Source organism: Mycetomoellerius zeteki, unplaced genomic scaffold, assembly GCF_001594055.1.
Source record: "Mycetomoellerius zeteki isolate Tzet28-1 unplaced genomic scaffold, Tzet1.0 scaffold168, whole genome shotgun sequence".
NCBI lineage: Eukaryota > Metazoa > Arthropoda > Insecta > Hymenoptera > Formicidae > Mycetomoellerius > Mycetomoellerius zeteki.
The window spans coordinates 272,004-299,977 of record NW_017256633.1 but is presented as its reverse complement, the minus strand read 5'-3'; the positions used below and the strand labels follow the sequence as shown (position 1 = coordinate 299,977).

General features: G+C 32.8%; 4 protein-coding genes across 4 annotated transcripts; 2 read left to right on the top strand and 2 right to left on the bottom strand.

Annotated features, from left to right (window-relative positions):
- The first annotated feature begins 15 nt into the window (after positions 1-15).
- Positions 16-2,366, top strand: Pgrp-s2 (peptidoglycan-recognition protein S2). Its single transcript, XM_018445869.1, has 4 exons — positions 16-179; positions 1,235-1,398; positions 1,696-1,858; positions 1,942-2,366. Exons 1-4 carry the CDS (start codon positions 104-106, stop codon positions 2,127-2,129), a joined length of 591 nt encoding a protein of 196 aa, XP_018301371.1. The 5' UTR covers positions 16-103; the 3' UTR covers positions 2,130-2,366.
- A 140-nt stretch (positions 2,367-2,506) lies between these two features.
- Positions 2,507-3,578, bottom strand: LOC108721368 (uncharacterized). The gene is made up of 4 exons (XM_018445889.1): positions 3,530-3,578; positions 2,973-3,115; positions 2,769-2,894; positions 2,507-2,653 (listed from the first exon to the last, which is right to left on the bottom strand). The coding sequence occupies exons 1-4, from the start codon at positions 3,576-3,578 to the stop codon at positions 2,516-2,518; spliced, it is 456 nt and encodes a 151-aa protein (XP_018301391.1). The 3' UTR covers positions 2,507-2,515.
- A 2,095-nt stretch (positions 3,579-5,673) lies between these two features.
- Positions 5,674-25,386, top strand: LOC108721395 (uncharacterized). The gene is given in 23 exon segments (XM_018445933.1): positions 5,674-5,800; positions 10,020-10,177; positions 10,311-10,520; positions 11,166-11,367; positions 13,844-14,004; positions 14,126-14,257; positions 14,346-14,525; positions 14,615-14,833; positions 15,151-15,621; positions 16,223-16,435; positions 16,511-16,674; positions 17,147-17,294; positions 17,537-17,692; positions 18,455-18,509; positions 18,512-19,897; positions 22,362-22,421; positions 22,495-22,616; positions 22,721-22,864; positions 23,362-23,566; positions 23,641-23,789; positions 23,872-24,087; positions 24,987-25,088; positions 25,157-25,386. Coding segments are annotated over 22 exon segments (4,929 nt in total). The 5' UTR covers positions 5,674-5,800; positions 10,020-10,027; the 3' UTR covers positions 25,241-25,386.
- Positions 25,387-25,959: 573 nt separating this feature from the next.
- LOC108721356 (uncharacterized) lies at positions 25,960-27,871 on the bottom strand. The gene is made up of 4 exons (XM_018445874.1): positions 27,373-27,871; positions 26,817-27,179; positions 26,438-26,741; positions 25,960-26,312 (listed from the first exon to the last, which is right to left on the bottom strand). Exons 1-4 carry the CDS (start codon positions 27,505-27,507, stop codon positions 26,056-26,058), a joined length of 1,059 nt encoding a protein of 352 aa, XP_018301376.1. The 5' UTR covers positions 27,508-27,871; the 3' UTR covers positions 25,960-26,055.
- Between the last annotated feature and the right edge of the window lie 103 nt (positions 27,872-27,974).

Here is a 27,974-nt window from a genome sequence, read left to right as displayed (position 1 = left end):
AATTCTGCGAACAATTTGTGGCATTAAATAGCGCGAATAGCGTCTCCCCGAATGTATTGAATATCAAGTTGCATATGACATCAGTATCGTTTTGCAAGTCAAAATGTACATCGCGACGACGACAACATTAATTTTCGTGACAGTCTATGTAATACTGATCGCCCAGGAGACTGCTGCCAGTAATTCAATTAATATATTATTTATACCGCGAGTTTAAACTGTGAATTTCGCTCTGTGCCTCTGTGAACATAACAATTTTTTAAAATATTTCTTACAGTGCATGTTAAAAGTTGTTAAAAGAATATTTTGCGTAAGCCTAGCAAAATTCTTATCCTTGCAATTAGTTTCAAAGATAATTCATAGAAATTAATTTTGTGATAGTAATTGCAAGTAAGCGGCAAGATATAAAGTTATTGTAAAACTAAAAGTTAATTTTCAATAAAAATGAATTCCTCATCCTAATGGCCTTTTCGTATTTTCTTGATAAATTGAACTATCTTATTATACTTATGTATAATAATTGTATGTCTCATTATACTTATATGATGATGAGGAAACGCTTTTATTGTTATCGATTAATTAATAATGTATTTGCGCGACAAGTATAGTAGTTAAATATATTTGCATAAAGCAAAATATTTATCGATGTGATAAATTATTGTGAAAATATCCCGTGTCAAGATTGATAATTTATTACGTCAATACATTGACATTATTTGTGCATTTCAAATAATTTTTCCTTCAAACCAAAATACGATAATCACAAATTAATTTCAATTTGTGAGTGAGAAATATTTTTACTCTTCGCAGTATTTATAAATATTTTCATATATATTCTCACATTTTTATCACCAGTGAAAATCAGAGGCATGCATGTAATTATCTTATAATAGCATTCATTTAGTATTCATATATTCTTATAAGGATCTAATTCAAGAAACAATATTATCCGCTGAGCAATAAAGTATTCTGTTCACGTAAAATTTAGAAGATATAATAAGAAGCATGTGGGCTCATAAATCTTCGCGTTCATCCTTTAGAAAAAAGCAATGATGTAAAATAGATTTTTATATTTAAAGGTTATTAAAAATAATAGCTCTTTTAAACTCAATTAACTAAATTGAATTTTAGAATTAAATTTTAATCAACTAATTTAATTAAAATTTATTATAATTCATTGCTAATGTTTATACTTACATGAAGCATAATCATTCATTTTTAATTGTTTTTTCAGATAGTCCAAACATTATTTTTAGAACAGAATGGAACGCTAGAGAACCGAAATCGCAAGCTTCTATATTAAAATTAAAACCAGCACCTTATGTGATTATTCATCATTCGGTTGGCCCCGGTTGCGAAACTCAAGCTGCATGTCAATTAAAAGTGAAACAGTTCCAGGTAATTAATATATCAAAAAACAAAACTTTTTTTGAACGGCAAATCTTTTTTAACTGTAACTCATCGTACACAAACCATATACAACTCAAGTAATATTTTACAATATTTTATATAAATCAGAAGCATATCTATTTTAATAGAATAAAATTGATTCTCTTTTATTTTGCGTTTTAATAGATAATAAATTTATAAATAAGAAGTAAATAATGATATTAATAAATAATAAATATATAAGTATTAATAATAAATAATGATATGTACTTGCACGTCATAACGGTTATCAAATTTTGTTTCAAGAATGAGCACATGAACAAAAGAGGATGGACCGATATTGGCTATAATTTCCTAGTTGGTGAAGACGGAAACGTGTATGAGGGTCGCGGATGGGGCAAGAAAGGCGCTCATTCTATACCTTTCAACAACAAGAGTATTGGAATTTGCATCATTGGAGATTACAGAAGTAAGCAATATCAGAAATAAAATGGATTTGTTATTAATATCGCATGTAAGTAACATATATTCCTCTAACGTTTTTCTTATTAGACCGAACACCGAATGCAGCGGCGGTACAAGCAGTAGCTAACTTGATTGCTTATGGAGTAGAAAACAATGAAATAAAAAGTGATTACAAGCTTCTTGGACATCGACAAACCTGGCAAACCGAATGTCCCGGAAATAGTCTGTACACAATGATAAAGTCTTGGCCTCATTGGTCGGAAGTCAATAAATAATAATATATATTGTTTTTAATACGATGCGTAATGAAAATCTTTTCTATCAGTCGCGATCAAAACGATCATAAATCATGATTGCGTAATCAATTAACAATTAATGAATATTTATGAAATTCACAATGTATTTGACTCCATAAATGTCAAAATTTACACCATCGTAATTTCATACTAATGTATATCGCTTTATCGGATTAATTAATATATAGATATTTGTAAAAATAAACCAAACAATCGTTATTTATATATATACATAAAAGGTTTAATTCAATTCCATATATAGTATAACATTATAATTATTATAATTATTATAAAATATTAAATTAATAGTATTATTAGCAATTAACAAATCCATAAATCAAATCAAATACATAATTTCCATGTGATTATTCTATATAAACAGTAACAAAGTCATTGAGGTATTTATCGTAAGTATCCTCCTCAGTTCTGACGCAAATTTCCAATCTCGAGAAATCGAGAACTTCTTTGGGACCATCGTATTCGTAGTCACTCTGGTCCCTTATCTGAAATTAAATAAATATTATTTTATTCTTTCTATATTTTCAATATATGCCATGGAGAAACATCATTGCCGAGTATCATATTTTATAATATAGCAAACATAATATAATTACACACCTGCAGGGGAATTTGTCTCCCGAATTGCTCATTCAATTTTTCTATGCATATCTTCGTTCCATACGAAATGCCAGATTTTAAATTACCAGCAACAGTAACGAAATGAGTGCGACCATCAATATAATCCTAAAATGAATTCGTATATATTAGAGAGAATAGTTTGTAAGTCGTTTTTGCCACATTGCGTCTGTCACGCTTACAAACCTGGAGAGTCCTCAATTCTTTTCCTAGATCATCTAGATGATTACGTTTATCGTCCGTTCCAAATACAGGATAATATGCGGAAAGAGATACGTTATGAATAGCAAATCCAAAACATTTCAAATCCGTTCTGTTCGACCTCTCGTCTAAAATCAATTATACTAAGCGTTAAGTATCCCCCAACGAAGTTAAACACTTGATGAAAAATTTAATCATTACTAGTAAAAATATCCTGAGAAAAAAACATGTTTGATATTTATGACTATAAAATTATATAGTAAAATATTTATAATTAGGAGCTCCTTTTCTTATATCATTATTACTGCTATAACATGTTAGTAATAATAATTATATTTATGGTTTTATATACCTATCAAAAATATTTAATATTTGTATAAGTTATTATTACTAACATTATAGGAGTAATAATTATAAAAATAGAATTCCTAATCATAATTATATTCTACTATGCAATTATAGTACCAAATATCAAACACTTTTTTCTCATTATGATAGTTTTTTTATCGGTATGCTAAATTATTAAGAGTAAAATTGCTTACCAGACGCGAAGACCACGGAAAACAGAAGAAGTGCAAAAATCGCAAACATATTTTTGTAATTAAATAACACAACTCGTATCACGGCAATAATCATACTGATTGCCAAGTAACCAAATCCTTTTTTTAAAGTTGATCACCTTTATACAATGATGATCGGAATTTGCTAACGCTTGACAATTTACTCAATCGCTTCTGAATAAATTCTAAAGTCAGTTCCAAGACAACATGGCCAATACACCTCACATTAGCCAATGTGACATTATCCTGTCATGTGTATAAACTCTATTTCCACTTATCAATATTAATATCAATGTTAGATGACATTCGTTATAAAAACATTTTAATATTTTTTCAAACGAAATAACGTTGGCCTAGAATTTTAGCCAATGCGCACGTTTGGCAGTTACACATTTGGCAGTTACAAAAAAATACATATCGTACACAAATAATAATTATTTCTTTCAAAGATTTCAAAAGTTTATATAACTGCAAATTTATCATAAGTTCATTACAAACGTCAAATTTATTTAAGATATGTTCTGAATCCTAGTAAATTTAATACTTTAATCAAAATGATTAAAAACTCGATTTGCTTATTATATGTATAAAGTCACTTCTTCGATCAATTTTATACAATATTCTTCAAAAGAAAATTAATTTATGTTTTGAGTACATGATAACAAATGAGTTATTATAAAATTTGTAATAAGTATATTTTAAGATTGTTATCAAAAAAATATTCTTCGTTAAGGATAAGCGTTACTTAAAAGAAAGAAAATTGAGTAAATAATAGAATGATATTTTTCTATGTCTAGATTACAGTGAAATAATAATTCTTTTCTCATTATTCGTTTTATCCAACTTTGCTCACATTCATTAAATATTGTCCTATATGCTTAATTATGCATATAACAGTGGCTCTAGACGACGTAGCCAAATATGTCAACTTTGCACATATTCGCTAAATATTGGCCTACATTCATATAATGTATGCACGACGTGTGTGTGTGTGTGTGTGTGTGTATATGTAATATATGTTCATGTTAACATACATTGGCCACGTCATCTGAAGCCGTTATTAATGTGGATATCAATCATACTGTACATTTATATATTATATGATCTACTGATCTTCTTTAAACAAAAGGAATTAAAATCACTATACACAGCATATGCCCTCATATGTAAAATTGTTCGTCTTATAATGAATCATGTCATTTATGACGATTAGCAATACTTTCTTACGCAATAATTATATATGACATAATTATATATGATATCTGCCTTAAATTTCAACATATTTGAACAGAATCGAGCATTTAAAAATATATTTTTAGTGCCACATTAGAAGTAAATTATCATAAAAAAGTAATGTTTATTTCATAGCTTTTCGTAAGTTCTTCCCGGGAAAAAATGTTTCATATATAATTATATACAATTATATAAAATTATATATTGTATAATTCGAGGGGGTAACCACTAGCTGAAATATTGTCCCACAGATTACATGATTTCATCTGATTAAAAATAATTATTTTCACTACATATATGAAGTCATTTGGTAAAATATACGATTTTATTCAATATTATACAATGATTTCTCGTGGTTGTATATGTAATTATCGGATTATACATAGGGATTTCATGTGAATTTTATAATAATTTCAAGGACTCTGTCCCACGATTACATTAAGCGGTTACCCGCTCGGTATAATTATATATAAAATTGACATATATATTTTACATATAATTATATATAATTATATAATATAAAATATGTCCATATATATAACATCTTTTTAATTTAATGAAAACATTTACGCACGCCTAATGCGTTCAAGTTTTTTCGCTTCTGAATGTGGAACAATCAACTATTCGGAATTAACCATTAGGTAGTTGATTGTCGCTTTCATGGCGGCATTATGGCACCAAACTATACTTTCTAGCTATATCCCTCATAAATAATATAGAACTTGGGTGAATAGGACACGTGGAAAACGATATATCGTCAGTCTTACAAAGTGGCTCGAAGCTTTCAAACGTGTTTTGTTCCGTTTCAAGATAAAAGGTGTCTTACGTAATACGATGAATCAGAAAGACGTTTTCGATATAATAGTGGCGAATTAAACGTATTATTAATAATTAACGTTCCGATAAGAATCGAGAATGGGGTTTCTCATTAAATAGTACGCAAGACGATATATTCATCCGCGATATTGTAAAGGCGGCTTCAATAATTATCTTATTTCTTGGTAGAGTTACGATCAAAAGGTGATTGTCATAGTTTTAAGACTATAGATTTATAGTTTTAGACTATAGATTTATATATAAGCGATACCTACACTTTTATGCGATAAATTTTTATGTTTTTCGTTCAATTACAAATTCAATCTAGCTTGTTAAATTAAAATATAAACTACTAGAGGAGAAGGTGGTATTATGGCACCCAAGTTATATTTTACATAATAACTTGGTTAATAATCAATATTTAAATTTAAAACTTGACAATTACATTCGTTAAAATGTTGTTGAATTGATTTTGGACTCAAAATTGCGAAATATATTACTTAGGACACTATTAATAAAAATGTGGCGATATTGTATAATGACTTGAAAAAAAATATGGGTGGTATGTGGCCTATCATAAAAATAGCCTCAAAAAATTAGTTTTGTTTAAAAAAACAATATTTGGTCACAAAATTAATTAAAAAAATAATTTATTTATGTACATTTTAAAATGTATATAAATAAATGTATATACATTCACATAATTTCTGCATATAAGATGCTCAGTACTAAAAATCTCTATACTAAAAATAGTACATATAATATAAACTATTAGATTAACAGTAGATTAACAGTAGAGCTACAATTGATTATCAAATAATTATTTTGATATGAAAATCTCAAAAAAGAGACCGATGAATAATCAATACCCACAGAGGGCCACATTAGCAAAATGCCATGCTATTGTTTAAATTTGCATAATTTAAAATATATACAGTCAAATAAAATGCTAAATAGCAAATAACACACTCAAAAATACATATATTCGTGTGATAATACGCTCAAGTTTAAAAAAAATGAGAAAGTAGATGTAATTAAATGCTAAAATGTACCTTAGAAACGTTTCGAAATACTTGGAAATAAAAATGCGTTATAACAAGTGCTGGCTATTGAGTATTGATATATTAGCGTTATGGTGTAACGGCGAGCTAGTGAACAAATAATTCCATAAGTAATCATTAGGATTCGCTATATAATAGCGGAGATATTAAGGGAGGCCACAATATATATACACTGGTCATAATTATACCACCTCCTCTACTAATTTCATCTGAAATCACAAGCTTTTTAATTTTTAAATTATCTTTGTTACAACGCATTGTATGTTTCAACAAAAGCAAAATCAGTTTGAAGAGTTCACGCGACACGGAGGTATCTAATGTATCTATAAGCCGTAGTATGATCGATGTGTCATTGCACCGTACCCACTAACATCGATTGCAGCATCGTGATATGAGAACAAATATGTGAGAATAAAAAACGCACATATAAGACGTAAAAAATGAAGTGATAGATGAGACATACCGAATTAAAGCGCGACGAAATATGATAGTTCGTTTCCTTAGTCGATCACTCAATCAGGGTTACTGCGACAGTGTCGATGAATGAAAGATAAAAGTCATCCCTGAAAGTTTTCTTTCACGAAGATATTGACTAAAGTTATTTCCGTTTTAAACACTATTTGATCAGAGAACACACATTTCGTGATGAATTCGTTTTTGCATCATTTCATCATATTAGACATTGCAATATTAATTACTATTGCAATATTAATTACTACTATTGTACTAATTATTGTTGAATATTACGAAATTAATTTCATTTATAACTATAATTATACGTATATTAACGAGTACTTCCGTGAAAAAAGTCCCTTTTCAGGGAAATATTTATTTCTTTGGCCTTGCCGCTCAATTTTAATAATGTCCTTGCGTGTCATTTGTATAATGAAATTACTTTGTTTGATTAGCAGCTTACACTGATGGGTAGAGAGTGAGCTTGACTAAAGCACACTTCTGTGATACCTCATTTTGATATTAATTATTTTATCTTTCTTCGATTATTTTTTTAATTGTTAGTTCAAGAAAAAGATGAAATACTGATTACTAGGAAAATATTGCGCAATGGAAACTTTTGGAAGATTTTTTTAGCAAATTCTCGTAAGCGGCGGTGCTTCTATCATTATAACATAATTTATCATTACTTTGACACGTGGTTATTAACATAGGCGGGGAAAATAAACATGCTACGCATCTTATTTCATTTGAGAGAGATTTGACACGAGACAAATGCAGTGTTAGTCTGCCAAATAAAAGAATGCAGTTCCGTCGGAAGAAATCAATGACTGCCAAAGTATCTTCTGTAACATGAATTCTTGATTGTTAATTCTTTATTTATTCGTCTGAATTAGACGTGAAAGAGGACAATTCTCCTTCACGTCCAGTTCAGGTGAATAAATAAAGAATTAAATCAATCAAGAATTCATACAAATACTCCAAAAAACCCTCCAAGCACAGACTTTCCGCTTGTGAAAAACACAGGTTCGTACAGGTGGCGTCGTGACGCCGAGCGTCGGCTTCATTCGACGCGCGACGCTTCCTCGTGTCGCAGCGTCGCGACGCCTGTGTGTGATATCTTTTTAGAACGCGCTACAACGTACTATGCACATTTTCTGACCCGCATAGTTCATTTGATCGACACAGAAATGAAGCGAATCAGACCCAATCAGGTACCACTTTTCCTTTAATGCACTGCCGAATAAAACACTACCGATTTGATTTATCCTTTAGTTGAATATTTTTTTAACAATTCTTTTTGTTAACATAAAAAAACGTCTTTTTTAAACGTGCTTAGTGAAAATATTCATAAGTTGTAATGTTAGCCATTGATAACTTAATATAATATGCCGAATTTATCTTACCGATCTGTTTCAATTTTTGAATCTATAAAGAAAATATGTTTTAAATAATTTTTAACTAGCGAGAATTCGCAAAATATGCCTTTATTTTCTTGTAATATTAGACTTCGTGTAATATTAGACTTCGTGTAATATTAGACTTTGTATAAAGAATAATTGTTATGATTACAAAATCATATCGATTGCTTTCGCAACATTCGCGATTGAAATCTGAAAGGCACAATTTAATTTCTCTCTTTGTTTAGACTTAAAAAATTTAATTTCTCACAATTTAATTTCTGTCTTTGTTTAGATTGTAAACAGTGTAAAAACATTTGTTAATTCGTATTAACAAATGTTTTTTACAAAGATATATAGAATTTGTTTTAGAAGCTCACGCATGAAAAGCTTTATTCATTATCTTACGAATACTAATCAAATCATATTTTCTAAAATATACAGGATATTAAGTCCAAAACATTATTAACCTAATTTTTATAATCGTATTATATTTGAAATAATATATCATACGCAATTATGCGAAACGAAATTATATGGCACGCTAAACAACTGCACTTACTCATATTTAAGAATACGTTGCTGTTTCCAAAAAGAATAGAAATTGTTTATTAATGCTTAAAATAATAAAAATACATGTAATTAAAGAATACTTAATAAATAAATGTGCTTCTACTAAAATACGAAAATACAAATAGAAAACACATAAATCACGATGATAGAATCTATACGATATGTTTATATTCTGTTAAATTAATCCACGATGATAGAATCTATACGATAGTTTATATTCTATTAAATTAATCCACGCGCATTAGCATTGAATAGATAGAAACAGGGAATTCACCGACTGCTTTTCGCAGAAGGAAAAATCCAAATGCGTGTACCGGATTAATGATGAGGTTTATAATAATGAATAAATAACCGGCGAGATCCAGTGCGATATTGCATAATGAAATCACCGCGACGTAATTGCCGAAATCGCAGTACGATACGATCTTTTGCAGGATAGCGAGAATAGTTAGCATAATTATGCTCAATAATTGAAGAGAATCTGTCGGAACGTGAACTCCCGACAAACTACATATTGAAGCCTTTTAACTATGTATTGGAGAATCTCTATGCGCGCTTTCGACTAATATGACTTTTCGCGTGTCATGAATATCGCTGTTACATCCTGATCCGCCAATCATCCATAAAGCACTATGAATATGCAAGCGAAAATATATTTGAATGCTGCGGAACATGCGAATCAATAACAAAGAGAAGCCGGTAATGACGAAATGTCTGTGAAACCTGTCTGCTAATCCTCTATAGAACACAAATACATTAAAAAGCTCTCATGTTAATTTCAATCAATAACAAATGCAACACATTTTATAAAATGGGATAGAGTGTCACTTTAAATAAAAAAATATTATAATACTCTTATAAATAAACTGCGTCACGAGATTATTCTATATTTATAATATTTATCTTTTAAATTTTGGGATTGTCATTCTGTTGCAGGGGCTGAAATGCATTCGGCTGTAAAAAATTGGTTGAATCGTGGCGAACTTGAGAGACTCGAAAATGTTGTATTGGAGGGTCGGGGCGCGCGTTTGTTAGGTGAACAGTCGCAAGATCTTAGAACTCGTGTCTTCCTGAAGGGACTCCCCAACTATTTGGTAAGTAGATAGACAAGATTTATTTTAAACAGCCACAATTTTACCAATCTGAAAAATTACTCTCAAGCTGAAAAAGTTTCATTAGAAGAAAAAGTATTGATAAAAATCAAACAAATCATTTGATTTATTTTAGACGAAGATCTCTCAAGTACACGATGCTGTTGCGCGCGGCTCGTTAGCTGAAACGCAGAAGATAATTTCTGAGGAGTCGAAGAAAAAGCTGGCGATCGCGAAAGATTCATGTGGAGTACCTTTGATACACAAAGCGGTCTACCATGATCAACCCGAGATAGTTTCTTGGCTCGTAGAAAATTACCCTATTACGCCACAACAGAAAGATAGGGTAAATCTTCTCCAACATTGCTATAAGCCGTAAAAACGAATTACATGCATCGTAAAAAATTTTACTGTACACTCAATCGGTTTCAACTAAAGTATCTTAAATATAATAATAAAGAGTTTATTTAATGATAGCAATTTTTATAAAACTAATCCATTGAATTTCTCTCTTTTTAAATTGCTCTATTTCAAAAACAACATTTACCTTAATCGTCTTAATTTACACGAGCTTTAACATAGTAACGCAAGTATTAACTTCGATCGGTTATCTTCTATAATTCATAAAGTTCGCCTATTTTTACGATAGAATCGTGTCGCATCGCAAATGCTTGTCAACTTGCTCGAGAAGAAACTCCTGAATAATCGAACAGTACTTCTTCCTAGCAATGTTTGTCACGGCTCCGCATCGCGTGACGCTGATAGTAACGAAGTGTAAACCACCTGTTCTTTCCTTGCTAGCCATGAGATTGCACTAACAGATATATATACAAATACACAAAAACGAATGAAACAATTTTGATCTAGCATATATCGACTTTATCATACACGTTTGTTCGACACCCTCTCATTGAAAACGTAAATCTTGAAAACTCTAAATCCATTTGTGATTAGACGATTATACTTCATATGTTATTCTTTACGGATTTAGGAGGGACGAACAGCCTTGCATTATTGTTGTGTATGTAAAAATCCTGATCCAATCTGGGATATTCTCGTAGAAGGCGGATGTGACGCTAGTATTTGTGACAAGAAAGGAAATCCGGCCTCTTATTACTTGGAACATTCTTCGGAAATTGAATTACCGGAAGTAGAGATGACAACTCGACGAAGAAAAAGTACCGCAAAGGATAGTGAGTATTGTTATTTCATTTTAAAAGTTAAAGATATTAGGCATGTTTTTGATTTTATAATAATATAAAGAAAATTATTTTTCTTGATCGAAAATTATATTTTTCTTTTGCTCTACATATCACGTAAGATATTCTTTAAAATCTTTAAATACTCTTTAAAACTTTTTAGAGTGGAATCTCTTTAAAGAGTGAAAATTGAGCCAGTCTTGAAAAAGAGTGGTACAATTTTCGCTCTTTTAAGTGAGATTCCACTCCAAAGAATTTAGAAAGCATACATAATATCCCCTCTTAGTAAGAATTAAATAGATAAGCTAAGTACTTTTACAAAGTGTCTTGCATTGTTAATATATATACACATACACAACATTTCCTGACTTTTTACAATCAATACCAGTGGATAAGCGTGTTTAAATATTATATTAATTTCGCTGGTTGGTCAGCAAGTCGTTAAAACAATTTCGAGGAAACATCGCGAACGATTCAATGGGCAACCTTGTGACCGACGGAATGCTATAGCATTTTTCGCCTATTTCCTACTTTCGCGGATATAGATTCTTCGCCTTATGCCCTACATATCCGTTTCTAATGACCGTGAAGAATCGATAGCACATAAATTTGTAAGGCAAGGGTAACTGCAGCGTTCGATACAGAGACATGATCGAAACGAAGAATCACCTCGTGCGAATTATAAAATCTAAATGAAGGAGCAAAGCTCTATAAACTTTTTTTAGTCGAATTACACAACTTTATGCTATGCAAAAATTATTTCATTCTTAATCTTGACATCTCTTATCTTAAACATTCATCGCACTGACACAAATAAGATAAATTGTAAAAAAATTGCAATGTAACATAATTACATGAAACTACGACTATCATTCCTTTTTCGTTAAATGACTTCACAAACAAATAGGTCGTGAATCGACCTATCATCCTAACAACGGCTGAATTCTAATTTCACCAATGATAAGAACTCATCTTCCATTCTTCGATCGTACTGCCATGCTAGCAATTACGCTCGAGGAAGTCGAGCAATTTCCTGTAAATATACATTCCAACAATCGACTTCTCTTCCTACGCGATTGTACATAAGAAAGTCTTGTAAAATTGCTTGCGCATGATACGAAAATAGCTTGAACTATTTCTATTATTTAAAAAATAAATTAAAAATAATATGTTTCGTTAAAACGTTGCTAATATTTTCATGTACAAAAATAATTTAATACATATATTTCATCTTTTCGCTATAAATTGAAAGATTGCTCTTGCACAATTAGAACTACCCACTACATCGTTATATTTTCACACAAAGACTGTTATTATTGTTTTCGTATTTACACGTTCAATCCTTCAGAAATCTCGCGTGATCATAGAGTTTCACGAACCATTGCGGCAATAATAATTTATTAGAAATACTGAAGCATGATAGGTAAAGAGTTGTAAATAGGTACAGGTAACGTAAAAACAAGTTCTCTTTACCGTGTAATAAAATGTCTACATGCACTGCATGTGCAACTGAAAACGTGTCAGTAATATGACAAACTCCGTACACTGCTCAACTTCCTAGAAAATTTATTAACTAGCAACTGTACTTGCCATCCGCGTATTCAAGACGATATAAAATATTAAGTGTAGCGTGCATGAAACTATTATCGAAAGCGTGCATCAATAGATCTAACCAAGTCACAATTAATTTTTAACAACAGATATTCCTGAATATAGCGGGTAGAACTGTTTCCGATGTATCTGCAGAGACACCAACTTTTGCAATTTAAATTATGCAAACAATCTTTGATACAAATATGACGTAACTTTTGAAATTATAAATATCGCAACAAAATTACATTCAGAGGAAACAAAATCTGTTGAGAATAATAATCATCAACATCTTTACCGTGATAAAGATGTGACATTCTAACGGAATTTGGAATTTCCCTGTCATGAAGAACATGACACTCTAAACACGGAATTATTCTGGCATTTAATATTTATTGAGCCATAAATTTCTTATGAATTTTAAATATTTAATGTCTTTGTAATAGTACATAGCTCAAGGAGGCATACCGTTCATGAATATTTCGTAAAAACATCGCTATTTAAATGCCATCGTTGTGAAACGTAGTTGAGTCTATTTTATACTATAATGTTTCCACAATGATCATGTGAGATTGCTTATTTTTATTTCATATTCTATTCATTGTTTAGTTAATATAAATTGATTCGATATAGCTATATCTAAGTAATTTCTAAAATTTATCGAAAGAATAGTACAGTGGTTATAATTATCTAAATTTATATTTTGCAGTTGATTTAATTATCTGTTAAACCGCCATCATTGAAAGCTTTTATGTTTTTATCGATTTTATTGTTACAATAAAAAGTGCCACTACTCTAGATTCTTTAATATAAATAAAGTCATGAGATTCCTGGGATATTGTCTAAATCACTTTATACGTAACATTCACTTTATGCTCAGATATGGATTTCAAACCCTCCAATATCAGAATATGGATACACAACAAAGACATCGGAAAATTGCAGCATGTGTTGTGGGAGGGACATGGATCTAAACTTCGATGCGAAACCAGCAATAATCCGCGAATAAGAAGATTCTTAGAGGCCGTACCTTTTATTATGGTACGTCAGTAGATGAATTACACATGTATTTCTCAATTGTTCAATTATTTATAAAAGAATAAAAATCTTAATATTGCGGTGGCTAAAAAATTATTAAATAAAATTATTATGATTTCGACAGGGCACAATAAAAGATATCCACGCAACAGTCATTAATAACGATTTGGAAGGTCTCAAGACAAAATTGGAGGAACCTATTTTGCCCATTATTTTATGCGGCAAGGATGGAAATGGCTTAAATGCCCTTCACAAAGTAAGCTCTTATAATAAAAGCCCAATAAATTTTTTCAACTGCTAAAGTTCGAAGCGGGAAAAAGTTATCCTATCTTTCCTATCGTAAGGCTGCTGGTTTGGGATACACGGACATCGCACGTGAAATCCTTGAAAGATGCTCTGCAACGGTAACGGCTCAAGACAACGAAGGAAAGACTCCGCTGCATTATGCAGCTGCACTTAAGGACGACGGCGTTATGTATGATCTTTTAACAGAGCACGGAGCCGATGAAAGTAAATTGGATAACGTAAGTACCAATCGGTCATTTATAATTAAAACGAAAGAAATAATCGATAAAGATGCTACCACAACTCTATAAATCTTGCTGTTAATCAGAGACAAAAAGCGCCTGCATTTTACAAGAACCGCCCTTCGGACGTAGACCTGTCGAATTTGTCAATGATACCGGAAGCGCCCCGAGTTTCCGATACTTATCCAAAAAGTTGGGACTGGAGAATCTTGGAGGGAGCCATTATGCGAGGCATGAAGAAGGTTAACAGTGACGATAGCGCTTTTGGTAGTGCCGAATCCACAATGAAGGATTCGGATGAGAAGGTATATTTATCATCATTGTCTAAGTTATGCATGATATTCTGCCTGTCTAAGTTTGGATTTGATATATTTATTATTGTATAATACACATCTGTAATGATTAATAATTATTTAGTGCACTATCAAATCACTTGTAGCCGGACATAGAATGGCATCCCGGTCGAAATGTAGTGTCGTAGTGGAATGAGTAGTTATACATATATATAAACGAAGATTTTTTTTCTTTTTTTTTCTCTTTCGATACGAGGGGAGGGGGTTTCCAGTTCGTAATTCCAGGTCAATGATATGATGGATTATATATGCGAGATTTGATAAAACAGAAAGGCGATGATGAGCAAGAGAACGAAGAGGCAGAAACTCCGAATGGAGACGAGGAGGCTGAGAATCCAAATGGAGAAGAAGAAGCACAAAATGAAGAAGAACAAGAAGCACAAAATGGAGAAGAGGAGGAAGCACAGAATGGAGAAGAGGAGGAAGCACAAAATGAAGATGAGGCGAATGACGGAGGAGACGAAAACGAAGCTGAAGCAGAAAATAACGAAGAAGATGCCACCAATGAGAATGAAGAAGAGCAAGAGGAAAAAGCATCATCGGACGATGACGTGGTAACTGGACCTGTCGCGGAGCCAACGAAAGACGAGGAGGATGGTCCTGAGGCCGCCGATAATGAGGATGGTATCTATGAGGAATCTCCGAAGATCGAGGAAAGCGCCACCGTCAAACACGAAGAAAGAAACGAGCCTAGTACTGGCGATTCTGGCGTTGACGATCCTGCACAAGATGAAGAGCAGGTATTGTCTTAATCGAATTGTCACGATCACTGCACTGCGCCTTGTATAATACAAAGAAGAAGCCGGGATATCTCAATCTATGTCCGTCCCTGAAATTACGATGTTATGTAATATCTATGTATAATATGTAATAGTAATTACGTTCAATAATAATATTTTTTAAATTGAGAAAAAATTTGCAATTCACTTCCTCCAATAAAATGAAAAAAAAAAAAGAAATTCTCTTACTCTCTAAAACTTTTAGAGTGAATTGTCTGAAGAGTAAACTCTCACTCTTAAAGAATAAAAATTAAGTCACTCTTTTTCAAGATTGGCTCCATTTTCATTCTTTAAGTGAAATTCATTCCAAAGAATTTAGAAAGTACGATTTCTTAGACAGAAATCTATTTATAAGACTCGAGTTACTCGCAATAAGAGTTACCAGTAGACGTTTTTTTTTTTACGGACACCCTGTGTGCTATACACACATACGTAGAGTATGCGTAGGCGCGGCGAGAGACACACGATCGATTCACATGTGGAATTCCCATATGTGATTAATATCTCCTATCGATCGTGTGTCTCTTAGCCGCGCGCATGATTTTGTACCTGAATATGACAGCAGGTCATCGTCGGCGAACACAAGGAGCCCGCGGAAGTAGAATTGACTGAGGGTAGCATGGGTCGAGATTCAGAAATAGATAGTTTAATAGAAAATGACAACATGGAACAATTAGCGACTCTCGTTCTCAATGGTGAAGGCCGACGATTGGTCGGACGACAGTGCGGAAATCCCGAACTTCAAGCTTTCATCGACCACGTTCCGACTTATATGGTACGTTGCAATCACAGAAAGCAAAAGCGTTATGTATATATATTTATTTATAAAATATATATTATGTAATATTAGGGAAAAATTCATGCTGTGCACACGGCAGCGCGAGAAGGAAATCTTCGAGACCTGCAAAGCGCACTGGATCGCCGTAAATTCGCAGTGGCGCGAGACGAATTGTCACCCCACGGCGCAACGCCATTGCACGTGGCTGTTGTTTTTGGAAATACCATTATCATTAGGTATTACTAACATATTTTGACATATATATATGTATTTAATTTTATATTCAATATTTTATGTTTGCGTTTTGACAAAATTTTATAATTTCTTCCTTCTAATCAACAACACTTTTAACCTTTAGAGAATGGAGATCTATATTTAAAATCTTACAACTTTTTCTTGAGTAAGATTTGTTATACAATTCATTATTTTATTGTATTTTTTGCTTCAAAATATAACAATGTTCCAGTGCTACTATAGTGACTTTCCTGTCCCTAAAGGTTAAAAATCTTGTTATTGTCTGATAAAAAAGATACTTATATAATGCAAGGGTATTACTTGATAAGTAACTCGTCTATGTAACTGTTAGACAAACCGATCGTCAATAGCTCATGATTTATCTCTGCCATATCGATAGATTTTTGTTCGAATGATAGGCTATAAATCGGCACTATCAAATCCATTCAGTTGAATACTTTATACTTGATTTAGGTATCTGGCAGGGAGGTTTCCAGAAACTACCAACGCGATCGATCTCGACGGACGAACTCCATTACATTACGCTGCGACGCTCGCAGACAACGGTCATTACTATAATCTTTTGCTACATCTGGGTGCTAATCCTTTAGTAGAGGATAACGTGAGTTAATCTACCATTATGACTTCTTATTACATTCTTTTTTATTATTATTATGATTCGACGATCACGAATAGAGCAATTTTGCGCACTCCAACTAAATAATAAAGTTTAAAAGAAATTGTGAATTCTAGTAGGAATAGAGAATTAATTTAATGCTAAGAAAACATTCTCGCAGAATTCTCATAAATTAATTATTCTAATATAAGCAAGGTGTTGATAAAATCTTGTCTTTTGTCACGCAGTTCGAACAAAAGGCAGATTATTACAAGAGAAATCAAAACGACCTATCGCACAAAAAACTTCTTCACAATTTCGGGGCTAGCGAGGCACTCGCCGATGAAATGTTGACGGATAAAGGTATTTCTTGATTTGAAACATTTCAAAGCACCATTAGCAATATAAATATTTAGAAAAGATCGCGACATAAATCGTCCGGGCACTCCATCTCGCAACGTCACCCTTCGTGTTTTATGTTCAAAAAGATGTTTCTAATTCAAATTAAAATCTCGTAAAGATCCTCAACAATGTCGCACTTGGCACAAATATTCTATGTGTCGCGATTTCGTGAAGTATCTATTAACTGTTTTCCGTTCGCACATAAAAACATTGTTAATTCAATTATTTTAGAATATCTCATTTCGTACACGATTGATTTATATTTTTTAGACAAGCGCAATCAGGTCATCCCTTAAATATCGCGTAAGAATCCTAGTCGAAATACTTGCTGAAATGTTTTCCCTTTCTAACTTTTAAATTTTGTAGATTGATTAGTGCTTTGCTCAATTATTTTTATAATAGCATGTATCCAAGTCAATACTTAACACTTCAGCGCGTTGATCGAGCCAAGGTGTGAAATATAAATTCTACACTTTTATCCTCTAATTTAATTTACGTTAGAACGTTATAATTATTCATCGAACGATCATTATACTTATTATAAGATTAAGAAAAAGAAAATTTTAATCGTAAAATGATTTAATCATCACAATTGCATGAAATTCTTGATCTTGCAATAATTACAAAACTATATAACATCTCATATGCAAAAGATCATCGTCATAAATTGTAAAATCAACCAATTTCATCTTCTCATGTACTTCAAGTGAAGTATTTTATTTAAAGCTTAATATTCATTCTTTGATAATTGCTATTAACGTCACCGCAAAATTTGCTTATTCGCTTTTCCTCATCAACCTACATCTCTCAACGCCGATGGTTAACCCGGCTGTTCTTTCAACCGCCGCTGCTGCTGACTCGACCGAGATCTATAGTACCCGGAGGTGATATCTACTCGGCTCGGCGGGACGTGAGCGAGCCTGAGGTCCTGGCAACCCTGGAACGATGTTTCCGATTGTTGGCGGGCAACCGACGATCATCGTTACCGAAAACCCCGTCGTCGAACGCCGGTACACTAGTCGCTCGTTGCCTAAAACGACCCGTGTTCGATTTGATCAAGCACCGTGTGACTCGCATGGATCACAATCTCTTTGACGTGATCTGGCCTTCTCTGAAAAGGTACGGTACCGTCACGGGCAACGGAAGCAAGACCAGCATGAGTGCTCGCTCGAACATCAGCAGCATCGCAGACGAAGATCACGGTTATGGCGTGGTCGCGCCTGATTTTGAAAGTTATGTCGTCTTTACGGAGTTCTTCGATCCCTTCATTCGGGAGCTGCACTGCGTAACCGCGAGCGGCGACCTACCCAATCATTCGCTACCATGTTTTTTCAGCGAAAACGATGAGGGCGAAGGTCCGCCGGATGAAACGATCGTCACCGCACTCGAACAATACGATTTAGACCCGACCGCCAAATATATCCAAGCTGGTATTTTAGAGTGCACCCGGAACCTAGTTAATTACAGCCTGCCATTGACTTTGACAGTCAATCAACTGGAGGAGGTCGAAAGGGAAATCACCAATCAACTAATGAGCCCAGAGATAACCGACCTGATGGCGGAAGGAAGCAGCGAGGACGAGGCCGGCACATATTTCACGCTTAATGAAATTCTCGAGCAACCCAGCCAAATACGGGCGCAATTAGCGGCAGCCGGTCTATTGTTACCAATCACGGAGTTCGAGCCAAACGACGAACGGCGTCTTCACGGCAAGCATTGGCCTTATGGACGTGGTGTGTACGTCACCACCGCCGGCGATCTCGCGGCATGGGTAAACATTCAGGATCACTTGAGGGTCATCTGTCGCACCAACGAGAACCGGCCAGGTTTACTAGGTCGCGCTTATGTTAGGGTAGCTAAACTGATGATGATATTCGACCAAAGACTGAAATTCAAACGAGATCAGAAGCTAGGTTTTCTGTCCGCCCGACCGCACACACTCGGAAACACCATCAGATTCTGCCTGATCTTACGATTCCCTGAACTTTCGAAAACGCCTGACAATTTGCGACACCTATGCGTGGTGCGCGGCCTGAATGTGCGCGACACCGTGAAAAGCGACATGGTGAGGATCGGCAATCAACAATCACTAGCCATTACCGAACTGCAGACCCTCCAGGATTTCTCCAGAGCGGTGCACAATATCATCACGCTGGAGAAGGAATTATCGTTGAACAACTCGATGAAGATCGCCAATCTCATCACTGGCATATTCCGCAAGCGAGCGAACGCGGCGAAAAATCTCGCGAAGACATAAACGAATTGATGGTCACAATTTCAAGAGACAATAACATTAGATTTTAAGTTATTAAAAATGATCTATTTAATCATCTTCTGCCTGCTTAGAGATAAAATTGGCAAGCAACAGTTTGTTAAAAACGAACTGCATAAGGCAACCTAACGAGAACTATCAAAAATAATAATTTCTATAAAATGTATATGTATATATATTACATAACTTATCAAAAAAATTGACATGTTCTGAGGAATTTTACATGGCAAAAACTCTTATTCATTGTCAGAACATATTTAAATACTGAAAAGCAAAACGACTGATTTCACTTTGATTCGTTATTTAACAACACTAATGATCTGCCTTTGAGAGCCTCCGTTCTTTAAAATTTCTCTCAAGTTTTTCCTTAAGAAACATTTACGCTTATTCGTGAAAATCTTCTGTGATAATTATCAGCCAATGTTTGATCGTCAATTACTCTTGACAGACTGAACTTTTTAAGTAATATTTAGACTATAATAAGCGAGAGGGAGAGAGAGAGAGAGAGAGAGAAAGAAAAAGAGAGAAATGCGTTGGAAAGATGTGTGAACGTTATTTTATTTCCTCTCGTGCACCCAGCGTCTCTCTTGTGAAATTACATTAAATTACACTCGTAGTCGCTCTTTTAATCGGATTAACCGGCGACGAGATCGCAGGATTGCTGATTAGGTTAGTAAATAATCAGCATTGGTATATATTATACACACGATATATTGTCGCACAATATTTCACAATTATATCTTGTAAATATTTGTTCTCTTGGAGTAATTCGGCAAATTATAAAAATTTTGTATATTTTAACATTAACGTAAGAATAACGATTTTACATGAAATTCTCCTCGATGTAAAATGTAACAAAATAAATGTTTATTCAAATCAAACCTAGCAAACTAGCAGTAACATTATTATGTTATAATTTCCCACTCAACAGTATAAATGTAATATAACACATATTGCACGTTATATTATTGAACGGTTATATTATTACGGTTAGTTAACATTTACTGGGAAATTCGTAATTACAACTGTGAGAATTATAGGAAATATTTCATTCAATGTTTATCAATAAATTGTCGTGTTTATATAAATTCTTAGTAAACATGACAATATTTTCATGTAAAGTCAAATATATAAAAATTTTTGAGGCGATATTGGTGGCACAATAAGCTTAAAATATGTTAAAGTTTTTCAATAGCTTTTTTTATATGTAATGCACGAGTCGATGTTCACACAAAATAAAAATGGCGAAGCACACGTCTTTCCAACTCAGTGTCATTATTCGTACTAAAATGGACCTATGTACCCTTCTCTTTTATTCTTATTCTAAGCATCGCAATGTAAATTTGTTAATTAAAAAATGAACCAAAAGGCGTCTAAGTATCAAATTGTAGTTAATTTTTATAAATATGTACAGGTATCTATGTGTACTCCATTTTTATTGCTACTATTATCCTGTTTTGTATAAAATATTATGCAATAAAATATTTACTATAATGGAAGAACAATAAATAAAAATTGATATTCTACTTAATAATAGAAAATTACTTTATTATCGATAAAACGATAAAAAATTGACATTTATACGCCTGTTGATTGAAAATTGCGCGCGAATATAATTATTCATTGTATTATACAATATAATTCACCAATGTGCACTTTTTCAGACAAATCAATCGTGTTTGTTATGCAATTGTGATTGTTTATGCTTTTGCACATTAAATTTGAGCTTGTATATGTATATATTGTATCGTAACAATATTAATTATGTATTGCCATCACGTTTGCCGAGTTACTGTATTGCACAGAGTTCATAATATATCTTTAATAGAGCTGAAAACGATTATATATATTGCATAAATATAATAATTCTTCTAAATCATAGGAGATAATTACAATAAAAACAAAGGATTACTTTTTGCTTAGGATTTCACTGAAACTTTATTAAAATTTGCACATGTTATATAGGAATGTAATAATCATTTTCAGTAAAAGATACATTGCAAATATTAAAGCTAAGAACAACATGCATGCTAGTTTAATAATAAAATTTTAATTTATGACTTAATTACACGGAAAGAACACTTTTGTTGAAGTATCTAAAAATTAAGCTAGATATAGATCTAAAAATAATTTTGCTTGAATCACATTAAAATAATTATGTAAGATACTGAAGCTGATTGCTAGATATCAAATTTTTTTAAAGCATCGCTCATTATGTTTGAGTTTCCTAGTTTCCTACATAATTATTTTGATGATACAAAATTATTTTCAGATCTGTATCTAGCTAAAATATTTAGATACTTCATCAAAATCGCGTTCTCTTTCTGTATTTTTTAAAATAACATGCGCACAATATTTTTTAAATTATTATTTGACAATCTAATGAATTTATTTTACAGATGATAGCGGAGTTGATATTCCAATATTTCGCACGGAGGAAGGACATTACTTAGCATCATGTAAGTATTGCATTAGACATAGTTATAGTATACTTTTATAAAACTCAATGTAACAAAATCATCTGTTTTTCAGCGCTGGGTGATCCTTTAATTAAAGGATTAACAGAAGTAGCTAATACACGTCCAAAGGATCCGATCACATACCTTGCGACATATTTATACAACTTTGCCAGCAAGAACAAAGCCAACGAACAGGTATATGTTCGATTCGATCGATAGAAGAATTGAACGTCATAGAATGCCATTATTGATCATATTAAAATTGAACTGTTTCTGATTTTTTTTCACTCTGTTTTCAGGAATCTGATGTCCTCTTAATACCCGAACACGAAGAAGAAAATTTGGATAATAATATCGAGAACGACACGTTCGACGATGACGCCGGTTATCCTCAAAGCCCAGATTCGGATATACCTGAATCCACATTTAGCAATCCTAACAGGGTATGTAAATAAAAATGTATTCCAACTTTCGTAGCATAAAACTTTTTAGAATTTACGCTAAAATTTATTTACAAGGTCCTTTGCAACGCACATGGAAAAATACATACTGTACGCAAATAATAATTATTTGCGCTTCAAATTTTTCGAAAGTTCATATATCTACAGATCTATCATAAATCATCACAAGTATCAAATTTATTATTCAAAATATATTTTAAATTCTATTAGTAAGTTTAATATTTCAATCAAGATTATTAAATTAAAATAAATTCTTGTTTTGAGTACATATTCATAAATTTTTCTAAAATTTCTAATAAGCATATTTTAAGATTATTATTAAGAAAATATTCTTTGTTGAAGATAAACGTTACTAAAAGAAAGAAAGTAAATAATCAGTGTAATCACTTTTCTTAGCAATAGAATGATATTCTTCTATGTGTAAAAATAAAAGTGACTGCAAAATGACAACGAATAAGAATGAAAACGATGTTTCTTAGGACGAACATGGGCAAAGTATGGTCCACTTCGCTGCGGTTCGTTCCTATTCAAAGGATGGTTTATATCACCTGCTGCTGGAGACACAAGTCAATGTCGGTTTCAGGGACGAATTGTATCGAACAGCCAGAGACGTTGCCGAACAGGCGAACATCCAGGAAAACATCGAAGAGATCGACCGCTTCGTTATTTATCTTGCGGCAAGAGGTAAAAAGAGAAAAATGCAGCTCATATAAAAGTTAGGAGAATTTATTTCAATCCGATCTCAATTCGATATGCAGGAGAGACTGAAAAGTTGGTCGAGCTTCTACTTGAGGGCTACGATCACATTCTAGACACCGAAGATGACAGAGTAAGCATCACCGAGATAACCGCGCAAAGAAACCACGAAGCTACCGTACAATTTCTACAATCAATTTCTAATTACATAGTAAGTTGGCGTTCAATAAGTATCAAAAAATATTATTTTGTGAATTATGGCTTAACGTGATCGTCTAATATATATATTTTAGAATCAACGCGAAGAAGTACATGCTGCTGTTCGGGCCAACGACGAGAAACGTGTAAAGGAACTTTTGAGTAAAAATAATGGGGGTGGAAAATTGCTGGCGGTTGGAAAGAACTCGGCTGGCCGATGCGCTCTGCACATCGCTGTACTTCTAGAAAATGAAGAACTTGTCAAGTTTATCGCAAAAACATATCCAGAAACATTACGCATCGGTGATAATGTATGAATCATTGAAAAAATACATCCGCAAAATAGCGCCGAGATACTGCCGTATCTCCTGATAAATAATGAAAAAAATAATTAAACCAGATTAAACCAGAATAATTAAAAGAATCACTAAGAATAACTGAGTAATGTAAATCTCTAATGTTGATTGTAAACGTGATTACAAATCGTTAGCGTTAACCTTTAGACTGCCGGCATTTTTTCATTAAAATAGTGGTTCTTTTTCCTCAAAAATTTTTCTATAAAAGTAACATACACATGACACAACATTTCGAGATTTTTGTAAAGTCACAAAAGTGGCTTTCCCGGCAAGGAACGTACGATCAAATATGAAAAATGTTTATTTTCTCAAAAAAGTGTATTTGGAGGTTTTTGGTATTGCTGATTCCAATTCTGAGCATAGATTTAGGAAATCTCGAATCCTAAACGTAATATTGACAACATAAATGAATATAAACATACAGACTCATACAGAGAGCTTTCCTTTATTTAGCATTACCCAGAGCTAACGACGTAGACATAAAAAGTTTATAGCTTCTTTTTTATTTTTATTTTTTGTTTGGTTCTTAAACTTGTTTTTTGTATTTTTTTTCTTATTTTATAATTTTTTTACTTTTTTATATTTTTTACTTATTTTGTATATTTTTCAATACTTATATATTTTTATATATTTTAGGCAACATACACATATATATGTTTAATACAATTAGTATTCAAAATGCCATCAAAAATGGTATTTTAACTCACACTCAAAAGTGGCTTTCCCGGCAGTCTAAAGGTTAATTAAGATAATTAACTGATGACAGTTATATGAACAATACTAAAAAAATATATTCTAAAAATATAAGAAATGCTGCAATAAAATATAAGAAACATTAATCCTTTTTGTTTTAGTTGGAGAGAACGGCTCTTCATTACGCAATGGGCGTGACGTCCGTGGAAGTCTTGAGTAACATATTGATCAAGGCGGGTGCGAAACGCATCGTCAAAGATCTAGTAAGCCGCGTATATGTGCATTTATATAATAAGCGACAAAGCAGACAGCTAATTTTCTTGGCTTTCAGAAATCCCGGCAACCTTCATATTACTTCATGAATAAGTCTGATATCGAGCGACTTCAAGAAGAGGAAAAATCTATGATTGAGTAAATGACGTAAATCATACAATGTTAAATATGCACGGTCGTCGTAATAATACGATCACACACTTTAATATGTTCATGCGTTCCATTGAAATGTTATATTGAAAAACGAAGGCCGATAAGAGAAAGAAAAAATCAATATCAATAAAGAATACGAACAGATAAGCTGCGTAATACGTATTAATTTACAAATACAGAATAAGTGTATTTCGCGAAGAATCTTAAAAATATTTCTATTATTTAATATATGTATTCTATAATGTTACGTTTTATTTGTACTAGACAAAGAATACTTTGTAAAAAAATGTTGTCATCAGGATAGCGATCGTGTAACTTTTTTCCTTAGGCGAAAACATGAAAAATGAGCTATTATTAAAGATAAAATTTTAACTTTTCACGTTTCGATCTTACGGAAAAAGTTATATATAATAGCTTAGGACTTGAATGAATTCTCGGTCTCTGTTAAAAGTACAAGTGTTAGTATGTATAGGTCATCAAAGACATACAAAATTATAAATTATATGAACTTTGTCAAATGTCGGCAATTTAGTGCCTTATAAATAAATGTAATGAGACTGCAACACATATACTATCATTTCGTTTAATTTTACCAAAAATGCAATTGTAAAAAATAAAGGAATGAAAAAAAAAACGAAAGAGAAGTAGATTCAGGATTTAAAGGTATTTGATGCCTTTGAAATGTAACTTCAAATTTGTTAATCATTTTGCTATTTATTATAATTTAAATGAATGCTTAACAATCTTAAATTAAGTTGTGCTTATCCGACGTATTACCTAAGGTAAATTGAGATCAAAAAAGATTTAGCGCTCTTGAATGAAATTCTTAACGTTGGTCTCGGTGGAATTGTTTTGTCGTGTGATCATAAGGTATTCTTCGGTGATCTCTTCGGGCTGAATCTTGTTAAAGTACGTCTCCCCCTCCTTGTGTACATAGTACGTATCATCAAAGTTAAAATGCAATCCCAAAACTATATTTAATGCAGAAGTGTCATATGCGTGACAACCAGAATATCGATATTGTGGCTTTTTGTTGAATCTACAGCCTGCCGATTGCGCGCCTATAAATATTCAATTAAAAACTTAACATATATAAAGAATTACTTATTAATACATATAAAATTATGGAAACACATCTACATAAAATTTAGGAATTAAATATAACATTTAAAAGAAAGATACCTACCAATAGGAGAAATACAATCTCTCGTCAATGCACACTGGACCCAAGGTAGCATTACTTTTTCTCTGATGTCTTTGAAATTGCTGATTATTAAGTGTGATGCTCTAATTAGTGGGAGAAAGAAGAAGCTCTCAGCGGAGGCATGAAAGTACTCGTACATCTTTGGATGTGTTAATGAACTAATGGCGTGCCTTGTAGGCCAAGTTAAGATTCCATATTTTGGACAAAGATATTTCGCAATGTCTGAAGAATTCAGGCGTACATTGGAATCCATATAAATTATACTACCTAGTGTATTTAAAGCTGTCTGTGACATAAAAGTATTATTCAATTAGTATCTTCCTTCTGAAAACCTGTAGAAACTTTTTCAACAATTACTTACTTGAATAACTAAAGGTCTATAAACATGAAGCGTGTCATCTTCAACGTGAGCAGGAAACGGACTTAGATCAAAGTGAGTTACGTTACATCTTGTAGAATTACAGGTAAGTCTAATACTTTGTAAGGAATCTTCATTTAAACCGACGCTATAAATTACAATACTATTATTTGGCAAAAAGTGGCTGACGTTTCTAACGAAGCCATAAATATATTGCTCGTTCCCAGGCCTTACGAGCGACACAATCGTTACATTGTGAGATTTGGGACTGATTGGCGTGGTGGTTGTCTGTCCATCCAGACCAAGCAACGCAAGGTACTTGGAATCTGTCACTAGACGTTTTTCCTCAACATCCTTTAAATTTTCCTAAAAACAAGATCTTGCATATGAGAAAAACCAAGAAAAAATAGATCTGCAAAAGTAGATTATTACGAATATTAATAAATACTTTTTAGCATAACTTTTTGTACAATTAATCTTTTTCTCTCCAACGTGAAAAAAAGAAGAGATAAACACAGTATAAAAAGTTGATTTAAAAACAACGGTTTATTACACTTGCCTGGAAGCTCCGTAATTGTTTGTGAGTCTCCGTCACTATAGTCTGAATGGAAGATCGTTGATTGCTGAAGGCGATAAAAACAATGCTGCTCCCTGCTATGCAGATAAGCAACAATAGCAGGCCTTTGATACGCATCGCTCATCGTTTAATAAGATTTTGTGGCTAATCGGAGACAATAATATACCGACTACGTTACGTCAAGAACGTCCACTTTAGGTTAGTTTCTCGTCGCAACTTCATAATACGTCACGTTGCAGTAGATTGAGCACTGTAGAACCCCATATCTAATGCATGGGTGCAAGACGCGGTTTATCAGCCTAATGTTTACAAGTTTACCGGCGATTAGATCAAGGCCTTTGATAACAAATTATTTCCGCGAGTCTAAGGAACCTTTTCCACGTAAGCGATTGCATCTTACATAAAATACGACTGAACTGATGTGAAAACAGGCAATATCGGCAATGATATCAGAACGCCAGGTCAGAACTAGAACGCGGCCTACCGTGAAGCCAAATGGAGGGGATACACATTCACAAAAGAATACACACACACACACACACACACACACACACACACACACACACACACACACACACACACAC

Bases quoted from the DNA above. Each gene is read 5' to 3' on its own strand.
- Pgrp-s2 (XM_018445869.1), top strand. From the start codon at position 104: ATGTACATCGCGACGACGACAACATTAATTTTCGTGACAGTCTATGTA. The intron at 180-1,234 runs GTAATTCAATTA...TTGTTTTTTCAG, and splicing joins CGCCCAGGAGACTGCTGCCA to ATAGTCCAAACATTATTTTT. The intron at 1,859-1,941 runs GTAAGCAATATC...TTTTCTTATTAG, and splicing joins CATCATTGGAGATTACAGAA to ACCGAACACCGAATGCAGCG.
- LOC108721368 (XM_018445889.1), bottom strand. From the start codon at position 3,578: ATGTTTGCGATTTTTGCACTTCTTCTGTTTTCCGTGGTCTTCGCGTCT. The intron at 2,895-2,972 runs GTTTGTAAGCGT...AATTCATTTTAG, and splicing joins AAGAATTGAGGACTCTCCAG to GATTATATTGATGGTCGCAC. The intron at 2,654-2,768 runs GTGTGTAATTAT...ATTTAATTTCAG, and splicing joins GGAGACAAATTCCCCTGCAG to ATAAGGGACCAGAGTGACTA.
- LOC108721356 (XM_018445874.1), bottom strand. From the start codon at position 27,507: ATGCGTATCAAAGGCCTGCTATTGTTGCTTATCTGCATAGCAGGGAGC. The intron at 26,742-26,816 runs GTAAGTAATTGT...TTTATGTCACAG, and splicing joins ATAGACCTTTAGTTATTCAA to ACAGCTTTAAATACACTAGG. The intron at 26,313-26,437 runs GTAGGTATCTTT...GAATATTTATAG, and splicing joins AGATTGTATTTCTCCTATTG to GCGCGCAATCGGCAGGCTGT.